The 23,027-nt window shown below is 36.3% G+C and overlaps 1 protein-coding gene across 11 annotated transcripts in view; it reads right to left on the minus strand.

Annotated features, from left to right (window-relative positions):
* CDH18 (cadherin 18) overlaps nt 1-23,027 on the minus strand; it is a 1,278,664-nt gene that overhangs the window by 67,343 nt on the left and 1,188,294 nt on the right. For all 11 annotated transcript variants that reach the window (XM_086362510.1, XM_086362508.1, XM_086362509.1 and 8 more), the window contains one exon: nt 20,010-20,146. In XM_086362510.1, coding sequence (XP_086218636.1) covers nt 20,010-20,146 — 137 coding nt within the window. The remainder of the gene's footprint in view (nt 1-20,009; nt 20,147-23,027) is intronic.

Below are 23,027 nucleotides of genomic sequence, written 5' to 3' on the forward strand. Positions count from 1 at the left end.
AATTAGATCTAATCAATATCTTCCATAAACATAGAAGTAAAAATAGAAAAGTGTATGTAATGAAAACCATAAAAAAGCTAGAACAGTCCACATTTACTAAAACATCTTTAAAATGTGTTCCAATTGATATATGATATATTAGAATATCTTTTCTATAACCTTTAAATTCTTACAATTTTAAGTAGCCTGAAAGGTGAGACAGGACAGTTAATGTAATTCTGCAACTGAATACAAGCATATTTGAAAGTGGAATTTTTTTCTTTATAAAATGAAATATCTTGGTTCAAAGATATTTAGTTCACATATTAAATATATACCTTAATTTCTGAGTCAATCACTGAATATACTACATACTTTATAAAATACATGTTAAGCATTCTTTTTGAAAAACATTTGAGAATACTTCTAGAAATATATGCTCTTGGTAGGTGCACTCAATGTCGTATATGTAGAGAAGGTTTTTTACATTTGCAATGAGAAATAAGTTTAAAGCATTATATCAGCAATATTAATAATACCTGAAGCTATAGAAAATGAGAAAACAGCCCAAAGCCATTGGAAGTTACATGCATTAATTAAATTTTATTTATTTTTGTCATCATAGTAACAATGGATAAATTTCTGCTGTACTTTTCTGTATAGATGAATCTTTAAAACACAGAACCAAAAAAGAAATTACACAAAGTACATAGAATATTATGCCATTTAATTTACAATGCCCATGAGTTAATAAATATAAAGATGCAGTTATATATATAAGTGTATATAAACTGCTAAATTGTATTTGGTAAAACTATAAAGAAAACAAAGTTAATAGATAATATAAAATTCAATAGTGACGAGCTTTGGCTGGAATGGAGAGGAATGTCACAGTGAGGCACATGTAAAATTTATTTTTCACAGTAGGTGGTTTTTAAATTAGTGCTTATTTTATTATTTAAATGGAATATATACTTGATGTCAATATATCTGATATATCTTGTAATACCAATCCAAAAATAGTACAATTATTTTAATTTATCCATATATTAATAGATATATATGAATGTGTGCTCATGGCCAGTTGATAAGTTGTATCTGACCCTTTGAGACCCCATGGACTCATAGCCTATAGCTGTCAGGCTCCTCTGTCCATGGGATTTTCCATGCAAGAATACTGGAGTCGGTTGCCATTTGCTTCTCCAGGGGAATCTTCCTGACCCAGGGGACAAACCTATCACTCTTGTGTCTCCTGCACTGGCAGAAAATTCTTTACCACTGAGTGACCAGGAAAGCCCTATATGCATGCATACATGTACATATACACATCTTCATTCATTATCTCAAATTATGTTCTAACTACCACGTAAGCACAATTTTCATAGTTTTGTTTATCAGTATCATCCACTAAGGGATTTACAATTTGTGTTTTTATAAAACTTTCTCTATTTCAAAGTCGTAGTTATGTTTTCCTATTTTTCATTTAAGGTTTAATTTTCATCTTCCACAAACTGGAAATGCTTGTTGCTTATGGTTCGGAGGTAGATAAATTTTCATTTTGAGAGTTAGATGACATACCTCTGTTGAACTGTGTGTCCCTTCTCCCCACTAGCCTACAAATAACATTGACTTGTGACAATTTGATTGTGTGGTTTTCAAAGGATGGAATTTGTATAAACACATTTTTTTTGTGTGCCAAATTTCAATGTGCTTTCATATGTCATCAATGCTAGTATATTTTGCTTCATGTGTGTGAAAAATGATATGAATTTTTTTTTTAATTTACTGTACTCTATATAGTCAAATATGCGTTTTTCTTGTGTTCTTTGAAACACTTTTGTTATTACTAACTTTTTGGTCTGCTTCATATAATGTTTCTGAGAGAAATCCATTACCAGTTTTCTTCATGCTTAGGTTTTTGCTTATTTTTTAAGATCTTTTATTTTATTTTATTTTTTTAATTTTTAATTTTATTTTTAAACTTTACAATATTGTATTGGTTTTGCCAAATATTGAAATGAATCCGCCACAGGTATACATGTGTTCCCCATCCTGAACCTTCCTTCCTCCTCCCTCCACATACCATCCCTCTGGGTCATCCCAGTGCACTAGCCCCAAGCATCCAGTATTGTGCATCGAACCTGGACTGGCGACTTGTTTCATACATGATAGTATACATGTTTCAATGCCATTCTCCAAAATCTTCCCACCCTCTCCCTCTCCCACAGAGTCCATAAGACTGTTCTCTTTTGCTGTCTCGTATACAGGGTTTTTGTTACCATTTTTCTAAATTCCATATATATGTGTTAGTATACTGTATTGGTGTTTTTCTTTCTGGCTTACTTCACTCTGTATAATAGGCTCCAGTTTCATCCATCTCATTAGAACTGATTCAAATGAATTCTTTTAATGGCTGAGTAATACTCCATTGTATATATGTACCATGGCTTTCTTATCCTAAGATATTTCATTAGGTGCATACGAGCTCCATGTTACTTCACTCTGATAATACAAGGTAGTGGTTTAGTCACTAAGTCATTTCTGACTCTTGATACCCCATGAACTCCACCCTGCCAGACTCTTTCTCCATGGGATTCTCCAGGCAATAATACTAGAATGGGTTGCCATTTCCTTCTCCAGGGGATCTTTCTGATTCAGGAATCAAACCCAGGTTTCCTGCCTTGCAGGTAGATTCTTTACTGGCTAAGATAAGAGGGAAGATCCTGATGGCACAAAATACATGTTGATATGGGCTGACTTTCTTACCATCCTGCTAGCTAAATGATTTACAGTATATTTTTTTCTGACACTAGCATAGTTCTGCCAGATTTATTTTGGTTATAATTGTCTATGATTTATTGTATCTTCTTATTTTAGAAACTTCTATATCTTTATATTTCATCATGTGCCTATTATGAGTAGCATAAAGATGATATATTTTTTATTTCACCATGGTATGGTAATGTTGTTTGTTTATCATATTTATGACACTTTGGTTATTTATATATATATATGTAATACATATATATTTACCATTTTATTATGCACTTCAAATTTGTCCTAATTTTTCTGTTTTTAGCTCTTTGCAATTTTACATTCCAGTAGATTGCTTAAGGTTTTATTCCTATTATATTTCCCCTCTAATTTTACATTTGTATGCTAATTTTTTAAAATCTGCAAACATTAACATGCTCATGTAACTCCAGAAAATCTAAAAACAATCAGAGTCTTTACTTTTTTCCCAAACATTTAAACAAATTTTAAATGATTTAATTCCAATCAGCTCACACAACTTTACACCTGTAAGTTATGGTAATGCTGTGATGATGCCTGTGATTTTGTTAATCCATAAAATTTGACATATTATGTTATTAAAGAGTCAGTGTTCTCATGTGTACCTTTGTCTTTGTTATTGTTTCTAATTGAGTCTTAGACCTTCCTTTTGAGATAATTTTCTTTCTAAAAAATTTCAAAATAACAACGTTAACCTACTTAACTTTAGTTATTTTAGTTTCCATTTCTCACTTATCAGAGTCATTGAGGTTAAGGTGATCTGAAATGACATGTAAGAAGCATCACGTACACAGTTTCTGATGGGTAACACTTTCACTCCGTCTACCAAGAACTAAAGGTAAAACAGAAGATATATCCTATGTTTACCTTTTACTTATTTGACGCAATGTTAGTGTGTGTGTGTACTGGTACACCCTACATAAGTGTCATGTAGTGTAGCTTTAACTTCTTTGGGAGTATTTTATCATACTGAAAACAGAACTACATGATATACTCATGATTTAAAAGAAACACTGGCAGATGAAAGGAGGTGAGGGTTAAGTTCAAAGTACTATTTAGAAAGCTATTGCCATACTGTAGTGGGGAATGATGGTTGTTTGGACAGGGGTAGGAGTGATGGAAATGGGAAGAAGTTATTGCCTCATGGATATATTTTAAAGTTAAGCTAACCGTAGTGTTTGAGTCTCACCTGCAGAGGTACAGGTCAGCAGTGGCCTACTGCAGGAGAAGGGGCTCTGGGTGCAACAGACCAGGGTATGACATAAACCCTCTTGGAGGAGGTCACCATTAACCCTACCATAGAACCACCAGAACTTACACAGGCCTAGGGAAACAGACTCTTGGAGGGCACAAAGAAGACCTTGTGCACACCAGGACCCAGGAGAAACGAGCAGTGACACCATAAGAGACTGACCCAGACTTGCCTGTGAGTGTCCAGGAGTCTCTGGCAGAGGCGTGTGTCAGTGGTGGCCTGCTGCAGGGTCGGGGACACTGAGTATAGCAGTGCATGTATGGGACCTTTTGAAAGAGGTCACCATTATCTTCAGTAACTACATCATAGTTTGGTCTCAGGTCAAACAGGGAGGGAACACATCCCTACACATCAACAGAAAATTGGATTAAAGATTTACTGAGCATGGCCTGGCCCATCAGAAGAAGACCCAGTTTCCCCCTCAGTCAGTCTCTCCCATCAAGAAGCTTCCATAAGCCTCTTATCCCTATCCTTCTAAGGGCTGACAGAATGAAAATCACAATCATAGAAAACTAACCAAACTGATCACATGGACCACAGCCTAGTCTAACTCAATGAAACTATGAGCCATGTGGTAAAGGGCCACCCAAGATGGATGGGTCATGGTCGAGAATTCTGACAAAATGTGGTCCACTGGAGAAGGGAATAGCAAACCACTTCAGTATTCTTGCCTTGAGAATCTCATGAACAGTATGAAAAGGCAAAAAGGGCACTAAAAGATGAAATCTCCCTGCCAGTAGGTGTGCAATATGCTACTGGAGATCAGTGGAGAAATAACTTCAGAAAGAATGAAGAGAGGAAGACAAAGCAAAACCAACACTCAGTGGTGGATGTGACTGGTTATGGAAGTAAAGTCTGATGATGTAAAGAGCAATATGTCACAGGAGCCTGGAATGTTAGGTCCATAAATCAAGGCAAATTGGAAGTGGTCAAACAGGAGATCAGCAAGAGTCAACATTCACGTTTTAGGAATCAGTGAAATAAAATGGACTGGAATGGATGAATTTAACTCAGATGACCATTATATCTACTACTGTGGGCAAGAATCCCTTAGAAGAAATGGAGTAACCATTATAGTCAACAAAAGAGTCTGAAATGCAGCACTTCGATGCAATCTCATAAATGACAGAATGATCTCTGTTCATTTCCAAGGCAAACGATTCAGTATCACAATAATCCAAGTCTATACCCGCGACCAGTAATGCTGAAGAAGCTGAACGGTTCTATGAAGACCTATAAGACCTTCTAGAACTAACACCCCAAAAAGATGTCCTTTTCATTATTGGGGACTGGAATGCAAAAGTAGGAAGTCAAGAGATACCTGGAATAACAAGCAAATTGGGCCTTGGTGTACAAAATGAAGCAGGACAAAGACTAAAAGAGTTTTGCCAAGAGAACACACTGGTCATAGCAAACACCCCCTTCCAAGAACACAAGAGGACTCTACACATGGACGTCACCAGATGGTCAATATTGAAATCAGATTGATGATATTCCTTGCAGCCAAAGATGGACAAGCTCTATACAGTCAGCAAAAACAAGACCAGGAGCTGACTCTGGCTCAGACCATGAACTCCTTATTGCTAAATTCAGACTTAAATTGAAGAAAGCAGGGAAAACCACTACACCATTCAGGTATGGCCTAAATGAAATCCCTTACGACTATAAAGTGGTAGTGACAAATAGATTCAAGGGATAAAATCTGATAGAGTGCCTGAAAAATTATTGAAAGAGGTTCCTGACATCATATAGAGGCAGTGATGAAGACCATCCACAAGAAAAAAGAAATGCAAAAATGCAAAATGGTTGTATGAGGAGGCCTTACAAAGAGCTGAGAAAAGAAGAGAAGCAGAAGGCAAAAGAGAAAAAGAAAGATATATCCATTTGAATGCAGACTTCCAAAGAATATCAAGGAGAAATAAGAAAGCCTTCCTCTGTGATCAATGCAATAAAATAGAGGAAAACAATAGAATGAAAAAGACTAGAGATCTCTTCAAGAAAATTAGAAATACTAAGGGAACATTTAATGAAAGATGAGCACAATAAAGGACAGAAATAGTATGGACCTAACAGAAGCAGAAGGTATTAAGGAGAGGTGGCAAGAATACACAGAAGACCTATACAAAAAAGATCTTCATGACCCAGATAACCACCATGGTGTGATCACTCACCTACAGCAAGACATGCTGGAATGTGAAGTCAAGTGGGCCTTAGGAAGCATCTCTACTAATAAAGCCAGTGGACGTGTGATAGAATTTCAGTTGATCTAGCTCAAATCCTAAAAGATGATGCTGTGAAAGTGCTGCACTCAATACGCCAGCAAATATGGGAAACTCAACAGTGGCCATAGTACTGGAAAAGGTCAGTTATCATTTCAATCCCAAAGAAAGGCAATGCCAAAAAATGTTCAAACTACTGCACAATTGCATTCATCTCACACACTAGCAAATTAATACTCAAAATTCTCTAAGCCAGCATTCCACAGTATAGTATGTGAACCACAAACTTCCATATGTTCAAGGTGGATTTAGAAAAGGCAGAGGAACCAGAGATCAAATTGCCAACATCCATTGGATCATCAAAAAGGTAAGATGATTTCAGAAAAACATCTACTTCTGCTTTATTGACTATACCTTTGACTGTGTGGATCACAATAAACTATGTAAAATTCTGAAAGAGATGGGAATACCAGACCACCTGACCTGCCTCCCTGAGAAATCTGAGTGCAGGTCAAGAAGAAACAGTCAGAACTGGACATGGAACAACAGACTGGTTTCAAATCAGGAAAGGAGTACGTCAAGGCTGTATGTTATCACCCTGCTTATTTAACTTATATGCAGAGTACATCATTCGAAATATTGGACTGGATGAAGCACAAGCTGGAATCAAGATTGCCAAGAGAAATATTAATAACTTTAGATATGCAGATGTCACCACACTTATGGCAGAAAGTGAAGAAGAACTAAAGAGCTTCTTGATAAAAGTGAAAGACCAGAGTGTAAAAGTTGGCTTAAAGCTCAGCAATTCAGAAAACTAAGATCATGGCATCTGGTCCCATCACTTCATTGCAAATAGATGAGGAAACAATGGAAACAGTGAAACTTTATTTTCTTTGGGTCCAAAATCACTGCAGATGGTGACTGCAGCCATGAAATTAAGAAACACTTGCTCCTTGGAAGAAAATCTCTGACAAACCTAGACAGCATATTAAAGAGCAGAGACATTACTTTCCTGACAAAGTTTCCTCTAGTCAAAGCTATGGTTTTTCCAGTGGCCATGTATGGATGTGAGAGTTGGACTATAAGGAAAGCTGAACACTGAAGAATTGATGCTTTTGACCTTGGTGTTGGATGAGACTCTTGAGAGTCCCTTGGACTGTAAGGAGATTCAACTAGTCAATCCTAAATGAACTCAGTTCTGAATGTTCATTGGAAGGACTGATGTTGAAACTGAAACTCCAATACTTTGGCCACCAGATGCAAAGAACTGACTCACTGGAAAAACCCTGATGCTGGGAAAGACTGAAGGAAGGTGGAAAAGGGGATGACAGAGGATGAAATGGTTGGATGGCATCACCGACTTGATGGCCATGAGTTTGAGTAAGCTCTGGGAGTTGGTGATGGACAGGGAAGCCTGGTGTGCTGCAGTTCATGGGGTCTCAAAGAGTGGGACACGACTGAGTGACGGAACTGAACTGACCTGATATAATTGTTTGAGTTATTTGAGTTTCTCTTGAATAAACTAATATGTTCTACTTATTTTAGAATTTGATACTGAGTTTGGGATAGTGCAATTAGTAATGTCTCAGTGTATTGACATATTAGGTAAACAACAACAACAATAAAATGTATTAAATGTTATAATTGCTTGATGAGCCTCCTCCTTATATGTAGAATCCAAGAGATTTGAATGGAATTGACTGCAAGTGAAAATAAAAATGTGAATCTTGAAAGTCTTGAGCCAATACAAACAATTCCATACCTTTTGTCATACTAAGCAATTAAATTATGGGCACATTTCATGTACTAAACACAGTTTTTAAAGAAAGTGAATGGAGACTAGTTTAAATTAAATAAAGCAGCATCTTATTATCCAAAGTGACAATTTATTGCACCCTGAATGAGGCTGAGTGTGTACCAAATTAAGGTGGCATTCACCCTATTAACATACTAAAAGTTAACATAGTACTAGTTGCTTGTTACTATAATATAGCAACCTTAAGTCAAAATATGATAAAATGGAATGCAGAAAAAAATACAATGAAATGGAGATAAGAGTCCTGATAAAGGTAAGTCTGAAGCTCAATTTATCTATGGAATATTCAGATAAATGAGTCAATAAATTTATTTTAAGTCTTAGAAAAAAATTGAACTACTTTTTGATATTTTGAAGTAATCTATCATATGGCTATAGGTAGCTAATACACTGACCCTTGCATGTATAAATAAAAATTTCAGAAAAGTATTTTATTGTATTACTTTTGATCATTGGTTAAAAGAGATGCCAATTTTTTTTATATGTTATCCTCTCTGTAGGCTAAGGTATAAAGTCTCATTATGAACCTTTATGTGCAAAAGGAAATTGCTAATATGAACACATTGTGGAAGACAACTTTTATGTATCAAAATAAGCACATTTACAACAACAAAAGAATGTGAAGTAACCAAAGGGACTTAAAACCACCCACTCTTCAGTAACAAGGCTTTATGTTGTTAGCTGCAGCTGCTAACAAAAATTAACTTCAGATTAAAAGGAAACAAGGAATGAGTTCATAAAATCTAAATTTAATTTCCATTGCCTGCAGTTAACAGTTGGATTAAATTTGAAATTTGTGTATCCTAATCTTTGAATATGTTTGAATAAGAATTGAGGACAAAAAAATAAGAAATATTCAATGAATTTAAAAAAAAAGTATACATTGGTTTCTGGACTGCAATTATGTACATAATGTGAGAGAAATGTGAAATAGGAAACTAAGGCAAATTTTCCTATCAATGCACAAATCATGCAGTTGCTTTTGTTGTTGCTTAAACTGTGAACTCTGGAGACATCAGAACCTTTGAACTCATTAGATATATGAATAAATAAGCATCTCCCTGAATTTGACTCTTTTGCAAATAACATCATCTTGCAAACAATTAATAAAAAAAGAGTCCCATTTTGGTATATTGATCAGGTACAATGAATTCTCACATTTAATGAACAGAACAAGCAGAAGTAGAATATTTTAGGTAAACTGGGAAATGCACAGTGATCATTGCAATGTGTAGTGAATGATGTAGTTGTTGCGTAATTAAGGTGGGCTGAGAAATGAAGACAGATAATATTCATGAACTTAACAAAATTTTATTAACCCAGTTTTATGTGTCAGGGAATTTACTAAGAATTTGGGAGTACTCTAATAAACAAAGATAAAATAGACCTGATTCTTAGATTTGAGATGTTCACAATGTAGTATAGGTGAACAATATTAGAATAAAATATAAGTGGTATATTTACAACTATGAGAGTATAAGTGATGAACATTATTTTAAGGTCTACATAGAGTATAGAAGATAAGGAGCTACAAAATATGCCTGAGAAACTGAGAAAGATTTCAAAGACTCATGATTTTTGAAATAGTTCTTGAAAGAAAATAATTGTTTGTAAAGCAGCAAAAAATGAAAAGAAATATTTAAGAGATGAAAGAATTATAAAACTATTGAAAGGACATGGCCTACTTGAGGGTCTGTGGCTAAAACTGTGATATACATTTTTCAGAGGATTAAGCTGAGAGCAGACCAAATATTATAAACAAAAGCCACATAACAACAGCAAAATTCTGTAAAGCAATTATCCTCCAATAAAAAATAAATAAAAAAAAAAAAGAGAGAGAAAGACACAAGGGGGGAAAAAAGCCACATATGCCCTGCTGCTGCTGCTGCTAAGTTGCTTCAGTTGTGTCAGACTCTGTGAGACCCCATAGACGGCAGCCCACCAGGCTCCCCCGTCCCTGGGATTCTCCAGGCAAGAACACTGGAGTGGGTTGCCATTTCCTTCTCCAATGCATGAAAGTGAAAAGAGAAAGTGAAGTCGCTCAGTCGTGTCCGACTCCCAGCGACCCCATGGACCGCAGCCCACCAGGTTCCTCCATCCATGGGATGTACTCCAGTACTCTTGCCTAGAAAGTAGGGTGCCATTGCCTTCTCCACATATACCTTACATGAAGTTTATTTCTCCATCAGGATGTGTGTATGTATATGAGTGAGTGTGTGCATATGTGTATGCCCATGAGAGTAGTTCTTGATAGAACCATGATACAAATCAAATTGTTAAATACAACAATGCTTCTTGAATTTAATTTACATTAGAATCACATAGGTCAGTGGTTCTCAAACATTAGTATGCATGAAAATCATCTAGAAGGCCTGATAAAACCCAAGACACTGGGCTGCAGTTTCTAATTCATGGAGGGCCCAGATATTTGGTCAAACATCATTCTGTGTGATTTTGTGAGGCTGTCTTTGTATAAGATTAGCATTTAAATTGTGAGACTGAGTAAAGTAGATTTGTTCTCATTATGTGAGTGGGCTTTGTCCAATCAGTTGAAGACCTGAATAGAACCAAAGGCTGACTTTCCCTCTAATAAGAGAGAATTATCTTGCCCAATGATCTTTGAGGCACTGGTTCTGGTTGTGGCAAGAAAGTTTGACATAGGACAGGGGATCTGAGGATTTTAGACTTGCCAACCTCAATAGCTGCATGAGCCAACATTAACCAATCCTCATAATAAATATCCTTTTTGGTTCTGATGGAGAAGGAAATGACAATCCACTCCAGTAGGCTTTCCTGGGAAATCCCATGGACAGAGGAGCCTGGTGGACTATAGTCCAAGAGGTCACAAGGGTCAGACATGACTTAGTGACTAAACAAGAACATGAAAACCCCAGAGCTTCCAAATATTTACTTTTATATTCAGCATCTGCATAGACTTACTTAACATACTTGGTTGCCTTATGGCCATCAGAATTCTTTCCTGCCCACCTGTCTTTAGTTTGCTTCCTGATATTTGTGGCTTGCCTCAACAATTCCCAACTTACTGTGACATTAGAACACTATTTCAGTGGGTTAATTCTATTTTATTAAAATTTAATGAGGGTAAATAGCATACTTACTTAATACATTATTGGGCTTCCCTTGTGGCTCAGCTGGTAAAGAATCCGCCTGCAATGCAGGAGACCTGGGTTTGATCCCTGGGTTGGGAAGATCCCCTGGAGAAGGGAAAGGCTACTCACTCCAGTATTCTGGCCTGGAAAATTCCATGGAGTGCATAATCCATGGGGTCACAAAGAGTCGGACACAACTGAGTGACTTTCACTTTGGTTCTGAATACTGTTTGTTCTGCTGTGCATAGTCACTTGGTCATGTCCAACTCTGAGACCCCATGAACTACAGCCTGCCAGACTCCTCTGTCCATGGGAATTCTCCAGGCAAGAATACTGGAGTGGGTTGCCATACTCTCCTCCAGGGGATTTTTCTCAAGCCAGGGATAGAACCCAGGTATCCTGCATTGGAGGCAGATTCTTTACCATCTGAGCCACTATTTTGAGAGCAGAATGCATGCTAACCTTTACTCATCCTTCATCTTCAGACACAAGCCAAGCATTCTACTCTCTATGAAATATTCCCTGGTCCTCATAAAGAGATTAAGCCACCACGTTTCCATGTTTCTCTAGTCCCTAGAAAAACTTATCCTCACAGTAATTATCCATAATGCAATTATTCAGCTACCTTGTCTTTTACATTAGACTCTTAAATTCCTCAAAGACAAAATAATCCCTCTATATGATTAGCCCCAAAAATACTACACTCCCTAGCAGGTATCATTTATTACTACATTCTGAGTGAGTCAGTTAATGCATTCTTTAGAACACAGATGATAAAGTACACCATTCCAAAGTACTAGAATGGCAGCCAAGGAAGTAGAACATTCCAAGAGGAAAGAAGATGATTAACACAGTCAGATATCACAAAGAAATCAGGGAGATAAGAAATGAAGACTATTCATTGAACTTCGCTATTATGAAGTGATGAACACAGTGGCGTTTCTGAAAAGCAGTTAGAATAAAAATATGCATTATCCTGAACTGAGGCATTAACAAGGAAATCCAGGGAGATGAGAGCTAGTCATTTGAAAAAACATGTTAAGAACTACTTATTGAGTGCCTACTAGTGCCTTTATTTTACTGAGGAATCATATAAAAGGAAAAGCAAGCCATGACATACAAATTAGAAAGAGTATTTATTATCCTATTAAAAAGTTCTCCCAAATTTTACAGACATTTTAGGGTCATGGGACACAGAATTCTAAAGATTCCAGCATATGATTCCTGTCCCTCGATCATTCAACTAGACATTAATTTGGGTCCTGTTATGAAGGAATTCTGCAGATGTAACTGAAGTCTCAAGGCAGGTGACTTAATGTACAAAGATTATTGGGGTGGGCCTGATTCAATCAGGTGAAAAACCACTGAAAGCAGAGACTTTCTCCAGATGGCAGCAGAAGAGACAATTAAAGAGATTCAGACATAAGAAGGACTTGTCACACTATTGCTTGCTTGAAGAAGAAATTCAGGCAGCTTCTAAAAGGAGAAAGCTCTCCCAGCTAAGATCCAGGAAAAAAAGTAGCCCTCCCACCTACATCCTCAATGAAGTGGATCCTGCCAGTGAGGGAAATGAGCATGAATTCAGATTCTTCCCTGGAGCCTTTAGATAAGAGACCACCAGCCCAGCTGACACAAAACTTCAGTCTTTCCAGATTTAAAGCAGAGGACTACGTTGAACCCTCCTGGACTTCTGACCTACAGAAATCATGTGACTATTTGTTACACACCAACAGAAAAGCAATAGAAGTTACCAAATAGTTCTATTATGGATTACATTGTTAGCTGTAACAGAAATGTTCCGCAGTTATTTATCAAGAAAGTCCTCTGCCCTGAGAACTGTGATACATGTAACGTGTAACACCACTTTCTATTCCCCTGACCAAAGACATATATATTGAACTTATTTGATTCCTAGTGTATTCTTTAAGACGGTGAAAATAGTCTTATGTCACAGAATGAATTTTCAAAATAATAAGATAAATCTCAACCAGTTAAAATACCTGACGAGTACTTGGGTTCAATGAACATCAGCTGACACAGAATGAACACAGATCTAGGAATAAAAATATTCAAATTTATATGAGTCTCTCTCTCTTTCTTTTTTTTTATAAAGCAAGAATAATATGTTTGTTTGTTTTTTTTCTATTTCACAGAGATTGTTCTTAGAATGACTTGGCTGTAAAGCACAACATACAAGTGAAAATAGCTGCTACATATGTTTAGCTACAGCAGTAAACTGTTACTGAAGTTGAAGCTCCAATACTTCTGGCCACCTCTTTGAGGTCAAGAGCCAACTCATTGGAAAAGACCCTGATACTGGGAAAGATTGAGGGCACAAGGAGTTGGGGCAACAGGATGAGATGATTAGATAACACCACTGACTCAGTGGACGTGAATTTCAGCAAACTCTGGGAGATAGTGGAGGGCAGGATGAAATGGTTGGGTGGCATCACTGACTTAATGGACATGAGTTTGGGAAAGCTCTGGGAGATGGTGAGGGACAGGGAGGCCTGGTGTGTTGCAGTCCATGGGATCACAAAGAGTCGGACACAACTTAGGAACTGAACAACAACAAGTAAAAAAGATAATCATAGACCAGACCCAAGATTCCTGCCTTTCTTGCATGACTGGGCAACTGAATAATCACTGTGACCTACAAACCACAGGATGAAAGAAGGCAGATCAAACACCATGTAATTAACAGTTGCATTGCATCTGAGCCCCACCTGCATGCTCAATGGATGCCCAGCTGTGGCACCCTCAACCTCCACATGGTCTTCTAGCATAAGGCCTGTTCACCTGAAGAAAGAGGCAAGATTTTTGAAGTTGTTCCTTTTTTTTTTCTTTTGCACAAAGGTGCTTTGCTCCTGTTCTCTCTTAAATCAAGTGCATCGCTTCATCTGCCCAGAGGAAGAACATTTCTCTTGCTGCCACAAGCCCCTAGGTAGTGGGTAGGCTATTTTAAAGCATTAACTTCTAATTATAATTCCATAGAGCAACAGTCTCCTCAAAATTGTTACATTAAGATTTTTAAAAATTTGATTTCAGCTCTTGAAAGACAATGTCAAGAGAATGAGGAGATATGACAAAGTTTGGGAGAAAATATTTGCAAAAGACACATCTGATAAATTAGTTATCCAAAAAAAATGCCAAGAGTTCTTAAAATTAAATGTTAGGAAAACAAACAACATGATTAAAAAAATGGGCCAAAGATCTTAATAAGTACTTCACCAAAGAAAACACACACATGGTGTAACCCTATGAAAAGATGCCCCACATATATAACATCAGAAAAAATGCATGTTAAAACAATATGCCAATATGTATCCATTGGAGTGGTGCTAATCCAGGGAATAATGACACCACCGAATGCTAGTTAGAATGTGGAACAATGGGAACTCCTATTCATTCGTACCTGGTGGGTGTTCAAAATGGCACAGGCACTTCAAAAGACATTATTAATTTCTTATAAAATTAAACATACTCTAACCATATGATCCAGGGATTGCAAAGTTTGGTATTTACACAAAGGAGCTGAAAACATCTGTCCACCCAAAAACCTACACATGTATATTTATAGCAGCATTATTTCATCATTGCCAAAACTTGGAGACGACCATGATGTTCTTCTGTAGATAATGGGTAAACAAACTGGTGCAGGTTGACAATTTCATATTACTGAGTGCAAAAAGAAATGCATTATCAAAACTGGAACAGACATGGAAGATTTGAACAGACTTCAATCTATATTACTAAGTGAAAGAAGCCAACCTAAAAGTCCACGTACCATATGATTCCAACTATATAATGTTCTAGAAAAGGCAAAACTATGGAGTCAATAAAAAGATAGGTGGTTACCAGAGGTAGAGATGCGGAGAGATGAACAGATGGAGCACAGAACATTGCAGTGCAGCCAAAACATTCTATATGATATTATGTTAGTGGGTATGTGCCATTATGCATTTGTCCAAAACCATAGAATAATAAGAGTTAACCCTACAACAAACTGTAGACATTGGTTGATTATGATGTGTCAGTGCAGGCTCATCAGTTGTAACAAATGCATCACTCTGGTGGGGGATATTGATAGTGGAGGAAGCTAAGCATGTATAGGTGCAAAAGATACATAGGAAATTGTTGTCCATTTCTCTGAATTTTGCTAAACCTAAAATGCACTAACAAAAAGTACAGCCTTTTAAAAAGTCCTGTTGGAAAAGTATCCAATATGAAATATACCATAAAATACTTTTCTGACATCGCTCCTGTTAATGCTTACAAACAATTGTATGTTGAAGAGCTCTCAACTCTATTTAATAGGCACTTAGGCCGAGCCATCAGTGAGTGAGTGTGCACTTTTCTAAACACAGTCTCCCAGTATAGCTATAAAATCTTAACTAGGGCCCATTCTTTCTACATACCTGTTTATGATTAGGATTAAATTATATTTTAGTAATGCTCATTGAGGTGTCTCTAAGGCTTCTTTATTACCAACTATAAAATTTATGATATTACGATTTACTGTACTGTTTTACTTAGTAGATGTGTATTAACTCATTTCCCATATGAAACCTACCAATTAGTAAAAAAAAAAAAAAAAAAGAAAGTACATACCTAAGATGCTACTTTAGTAAAAATTAACATTTCCTTTGGTTTCGTTTGGTAATGATTGCAAATAATATACTTTTCATGATACACTTGAACTCATGTGTATTTACAAAGTAGTTTTGCCTTGATGCAAATATTATATGGGTTGAGATGAGATTTAAGTGAACGAAAGTAAAGTTTCTGATCAAAATACCTCCGGAGTTGAATTTGATATTATTCTAAAATAAGTCCTTATTGTTTCTGACAAGCAAGTATTCTCTCCAGGGATTCTCCCCTTCCATCATCTATACATGGAGCCTGATCGCAAGAATAACTATACAATACTTTTGGAAACTTTTCAATATCTCCATCGCATCTGCTTCAATTTATCAATCCATTTATTCCTTTATTTTTAAAACTAATTTTAAATGAGGCTTTATCATATGGCAGTTATTTTATTGTTCTTGGTAAGTAAGCACATGCAATTCTAGAACTATTCTGGCCATTTTGAAAATGAAAATTAACCAGAATGATAACAAATGAATCCACTTATGTATTATTTATAATGCTCATTTAAAAGTAATTAGCAAATCCTTATTTTCAAAGAGAAATGCTATATTGAAAAAATGATCTAAATGGAAACCACTTGAGTTGATTTTTGAGATGAACACATGAAAAATCAGGTAGAATAGAAAAGGCTGGAGCAGCTTTACTGTTTTGTGATACAAGACATTATAAAAGTGCATAAACCAACAATGAGCTATCACCTCACATCTAATAGAATGATCATGATCAAAAAAGTATGGAATATTAAATATTGGTAACAATATAGACTAACTAGGACACTCATATAGTGCCGCTGTGAATGTAAAATGTAGTCACTTTGGAAAACAGTCTGGCAATTCATCAAAGATTTAAACATAGTTTCTATATGACTCTGCAGTCCCACTCTTAGGGAAATACCCAAGAGAAATGAAAAGTCATTCACACAAAAACATCCATATCAATGCTTATGACAACATTCTTCAAATTAGGCAAAAAGTGGAAACAACCCAAATGTCTATCAAGTGGTGAATGGATACATAAAATCCAGTATATTCAAATAAAGGAAAGCTTTTTACCAGTAAGGAAGAATGAAACACTGATACATACAATGTAAATGAACTTTGAAAATAATGCAATAAGTGAAATAAGCCAGTCACAAAGAACTACATGTTATATGATTGTTTTATACTAGATGCCAATTAAAGGAAAAACTATTGCTGTAGACTGAATGTTTCCCACCCCCCTCCCTAAATTCAGAGTGAAACACTCATGAGGGAGATTAGATCCCTTATAAAAGAGATCGCAGAGAGATCCCTTGCTCTTACAGCATGTGAGTACACCACCAGAAGACAGAAAGTGTGTTCTCACCAGGCACCAAATCTGTTGGCCCCTTGATCTTGGACTTCCAGCCTCCAGAATTGTGAGAAGTAAATGTTTGCTGTTTAAGAACTAGGTTTATGACATACTGTTACAGCAGCCTAAACAGAAAAGGCATCTATAAAAACAGATGCTAGAGCAGTGGCTCCTTGAATTGAGGCATGGGCAAGAGGGATTAGAGCATGATGACTAAGGACACAGGATTTCTTTCTGAATTAGTCAATGCATTCTAAAATCCATTGTGACAACTGATGGATAACTGAATATACTAATAGTCATAGAGTATACACTATAAAAAGGTAAATCATATGGTATGTAAAGTATTTCTAAATGAAGCTTGAATATTTTGTAAAATTTCTTATATTTTCTGAGGGCAGAAGAAAGAGTATAATTTCATTTTATATGAGAGTTCCAAAAAAACGTCTACTTCTGCTTTATTGACTATGCCAAAGCCTTTGACTGTGTGGATCACAATACACTGTAGAAAATTCTGAAAGAGATGGGAATACCAGAACACCTGACATGCCTCTTCAGAAATCTGTATGCAGGTCAGGAAGCAACAGTTAGAACTGGACATGGAACAATAAACTGGTTCCAAATACGAAAAGGAGTATGTCAAGGCTGTATATTGTCACTGTGCTTATTTAATTTGTATGCAGAGTACATCATGAGAAACGCTGTACTGTATGAAGCACTAGACGGAATCAAGATTGCCGGGAGAAATATCAGTAACCTCAGATATGCAGATGACACCACCCCTATGGCAGAAAACAAAGAACTAAAGAGCCTCTTGATGAAAGTGAAAGAGAAGAGTGCAATAGTTGGCTTAAAACTCAACGTTCAGAAAACTAAGATCATGGCATCCAGTTCCATCACTTCATGGCAAATAAATGGGGAAACAGTGACAGACTTTATTTTTTTAGGCTCCAAAATCGGTGCAGATGGCGACTGCAGGCATGAAATTAAAAGACGCTTACTCCTCAGAAGGAAAGTTATGACCAACCTAAACAGCATATTAAAAAAGCAGAGACATTGCTTTGCCAACAAAGATCCATCTAGTCAAGGCTATGGTTTTTCCAGTAGTCGTGAGAGTTGGACTATAAAGAAAGCTGAGCGCCGAAGAATTGATGCTTTTGAACTGTGGTGTTGGAGAAGACTCTTGAGACTTCCTTGGACGGCAAGGAGATCCAACCGGTCCATCCTAAAGGAGGTCAGTCCTAAGTGCTGATTGGAAGGACTGATGTTGAAGCTGAAACTCCAATACTTTGGGCACCTGATGCAAAGAGTTGACTTATTTGAAAAGACCTTGATGCTGGGAAAGATTGAAGGCAGGAGGAGAAGTGGACAACAGAGGATGAGATGGTTGGATGGCATCACCAACTTGATGGACATAGTTTGTGTAAACTCTGGGAGTTGGTGATGGACAGGGAGGCCTGGCGTGCTGCAGTCCATGGGGTCGCAAAGAGTCAGACATAGCTGAGTGACTGAACTGAACTGTATACGATTTTCCAATATGAAGTATTCCTAAATTTTAATATTTATAGTTCTCTTGTGAATATATTGAAATCTTTTAAAAGGCATTGAAAGTTAGGCTTCTTAGGTGTCACTAGTCATGAAGAAACCACCTGCCAATGCAGGATATGCCACAGACGCAGGTTTGATCCGTGTGTTGGGATGATCTCCAGAGAAGGAAAGGACAATCCACTTCAGTATTCTTGCTTGGGAAATCCCATGGAGAGGCACCTGGCAGGCTACAGTTCATGGGGTCACAAAGAGTCAGACACGACTGAGTGCACACACATACATATGATATATACAATACTGGGCTTCCCTGGTGGCTCAGATGGTAAAGAATCTGCCTGAAATACAGGAGACTCTCTACAATTCAGGAGATGCAGTTTCAATCACTGGGTCAGGAAGATCCCCTGGAGAAGGGAATGACATCCCCTTCTCCAGTATTCTCTCTTGGAAAATTCCTTGGACTGAGGAGTCTGCGGAGCTATAGTCCATGGGGTCACAAAAAGTCAGACATGATGGATCAACTAATGCTTTCACTTTGATATTTCATGTATAATAGTAAACTTGGGGCAGTTTATACCTTTGAATTCTTTCTCAACATGTCAATACATACTTCATATTTTTGATAGCAGATCCATTTTCCTAGAGCTTTATTCTAATTTAATTTGAAGACATTTATGCACATATTTTTGAACTTTGAGATAATTGTTGATATTTATACTTTTTTAAAAATGTGGTTATTTAGCACAATGCAATGTTCTGGATGAGGATCAAACAATAGCCTTCCTCAGTTGTATGGTGCTGTACATTTTTTAAAAATGACTTAGACCTGCTTGTTGAAATACCAAGAGTTATTCCGTTACTGTAAAATTTCTAAGAGTCAATTGAAGCTTGAAGAAAGGTGTTGTATCGATAAAGTCATTCAAGTAAAATGTTAAATTTTCTTTTCTTCTCTTTATTTTCCTAACTGCTTCACTGTATATGAAGCATTCTTCTACTTAAGTAAGGCATAAGCACAGGAGAAAACAAGTCTCACAATTAAGAAGAGAATTAGATATTTTGACTAAGTGATACAGACTAAGTACTCTGTGATATCAATTTTCTACCACTATGCAGAGATTATAGTAAAGGAAAAGATATAAGATTTACTAATCATATCTGACAATGAGTAATTGTGTCTAATACATTCTATGCACTCTGCTAGGTGCATTAAAATAAATAAAAATCATGAAAGCCCTGCTCTGGAGAAAATCTCAGCATAAATCTTCATGTTTAAGTGACATCTTTTCTATGGTACATAAAATAAAGAAGTTTACCATTTTCTGAAGCAGCAACTGTGATGTTGTACCATGGAGTTTCTTCTCTATCAAGAACCTTGGTAGTCTTAATGGTTCCAGTGTTGGCATCAATGTTAAAAAATCTATCATCTTCAGCATTGTAGTCAATGAAGTATCTAAAGGAAAAAACAAGACAAAACAAGGATAAATCTTTTACCTGGTGCTATGATAAAGAAAACTGAACCAAGGGGGGTATTAAATCTATTATACTCAAATATTGAAATATGAATTTTTACTTTCTGTATATGGCCCTCCATTTTGCCTGTCCATTTTATATTTGCATAGGCTAATATTAATTATTTTCCTGTCTGTCCTTACTTAATATTCAATTTAATTACTAATTCAAAAAGTTAAAAAGTAAAACTTTAAACTCCATGAGTAGAATAGGAGGTAGTAGACGGCAAAACTGCAGTAATTAATAAGGGAAAGATTTAAAAAAGAAAAAAAAAAAAACCTGTCTCTGTGAAGTTCATAGGAAAAAACCTGTCTCTGTGAAGTTCATAGTACATTGGAAAAAAAAATGAACCTTTAATAAAACTTCTAATTGCTGTGTGTACATTTTTTTTTTTTAGGATAACATGTCGGGGATTAATTTATCTTATAATTTCATCATAGCTGAAGTTTGAAGATATATACAAAATAAAAACCAAAACATTTTGATTAATAACCATCATGTCCACATCACCTAGCACCTTTTTTTAGTCAAATAATGATAAAATAAATAAACAGGAAGTAGGTTGCATTACCGGCCACAAATCTTCTTCCCTCACTAATTCATGTAATTTTGCAGGGTTCTCTTCCCTTAGGTTTGGCCTCCAGCTAACTTGGGCAATAGAATGAGTTGAAAGTGATGGTGTCCTATTCCACAGCTGGGTCTAGGTTTCCTCTTATGCTCTGCCACTGCCATAAGAAGAACATGCCAGGACTAGTCTACTGGTCCCCAGAAGAAAGGTGAACCCCACAGGCAGAGTTGTCAGGTTCCCTCCTAGAGCAGATCTACCTAATAAACGAGCAGCTGCAGGATTGAATGTCCTGGAGGTAGCACAGTTGGCAAACAGAAGCCAGCCAAGTTCAGCCAATCCTCAGTTAACTCACAGATACATACAATGTGGTTATACATGACATTTTTCTATAGCATTGAATTTGGAGGTTTTACGTTATTCAGCAATATTTAATTAACATAAATATGAATACAAAATATAGTCAACAATCATCATATGTTCTCGAAATGTTCCAAACTATTCCTAAATAGATTTAAGGAGAGAATGCTTTCTTCTCCTTAAACCTCTAATACATCTTCCCTCTCATATCCATGTTAGCTTATGTGACATTTCATCAACACCTGAAGAGAAAAAAGATGAACTACTATGTGAAAAGTACAAGGGGAAAAAGACTTGGATATAACAGACTAAAGTCAAAGATCAAAATGAAGAAAAAGCTTGACTTGGTTGAAAAACAAATAGATGCTTTAATGTAACTGGCAGAATGGAAGTGGATGGCTAGGGCATAGGACGAGCAAGCCCTGGAGCATATGAAAGGCATGGTCTTTAATTTTTTTTTTTTTTTAATGAAAGAAATGGGAAAACATTCTAAACAAAGGACATAGATTTATTTAGATTCTGGAAAAATTATAGTGGTTACTTTGAATCAGACTGTGGAATATTTTAACAAAATTCAGAAAAGAAATGATGTCATCATGGACAAATGTGAAAAAATAGAAGGAAATGGAACAATACATGAAATAGTACTATAAGCTGGCTACAAACTATACAGCTTTCTGTTGGAGTGGTATCAGTATAAAGAAGAAATTACAAATGACTCAATTTTTGTGTTGTTTCTTTGTATTTCACCCAGCATGTAATTGATAAGCCTGTTCATAGCACGGGATAAAGAGTTAGGAGAAAAAATTCCCGTTGGGAAAAAAGGAGTGGGAGAAATCAATGATTTTGCAATGTTATGTCTGAGATGCCAAAAAATAAATGTGGAATAAAAACTAGAAAATTAGAAATGGTTGTAGAGTTCAAATATGCTTTCTAAATAAACAGAAAATACAAACTTGAGTTAGATCAGTCTAAATGTAAGGTAATGGGAACAATCTCATCTGGGAGAGAATTGTAAGGAAAACAGGAAGTAAAAGACTGAGCAGTAAAATTCCCAGTCTTTTGAGTCTAAGGAGTCCAGTCTCTGAATAGCAGAAGGTGTCAGAGAAAGGAGAACAGCCCTGGAGAGAAGGAAAACTGGGAGAGTAAGGATGTACTCTTAGATAGGAGGGTTCTAAGTGGACAGAAGAGCTGTCTACTTCTATCAAGAAGTTAAATTGGAATATAAAGGCTGAACTGGATTTGGCAGGATGGACATCCCTGGTTAACTTGAAAAGAGTAATTTCAATAAAATATGAAAGCATGGAAGTTTTACTGTGGTGGAGTCAAAAGTCTATTGAATGTAAATCCATGGAGCCCATGAGTCTTCACAGTTTATTGGATACCATTACCTGAAATGAAGATATAAAAAATGGTGTCTTATGTCATCAGAGAAGAGGGTTCAAAAAATTAATATTTTATGATACAGGAAATATTAAGTACTGTCTTTGCTGAAAAGAATGACAATTTGTAACGAGGGGAATATCTAAAAAGATGAAATTCATGAGAAGGTGAACAGACTGGGTTCCAGGCCACAAATATAGGGATTTCTATTGAAAGAAACAGAGAAACTCCTTCCATTTTAACATGAAGAACATATCAAAAGATAGGCGATTGTGGTAATGGAAATATTACAAAATTTGTCATACTTTCTAGAACAGAGTATAATTGAAATACAACCCATGCCTAGCACAGGCATACTCTTTTAACAGGGTACCTAAAACATATTTCTAAGGTATAAACATCATAAAAACCTATGGACATAAATGCACAAACATGGTAGAAGACAGTACCACAGAGACCCAGGCTATAGAACATCCCAAGAAATCTAGGAGCTCACTAAATGAAAATAACATCA

The sequence above is a fragment of the Bos grunniens genome, chromosome 20 (genome assembly GCF_055505025.1).
Source record: "Bos grunniens cultivar Pamir isolate PY7600 chromosome 20, Bosgru_T2T1.0, whole genome shotgun sequence".
Taxonomy (NCBI): domain Eukaryota; kingdom Metazoa; phylum Chordata; class Mammalia; order Artiodactyla; family Bovidae; genus Bos; species Bos grunniens.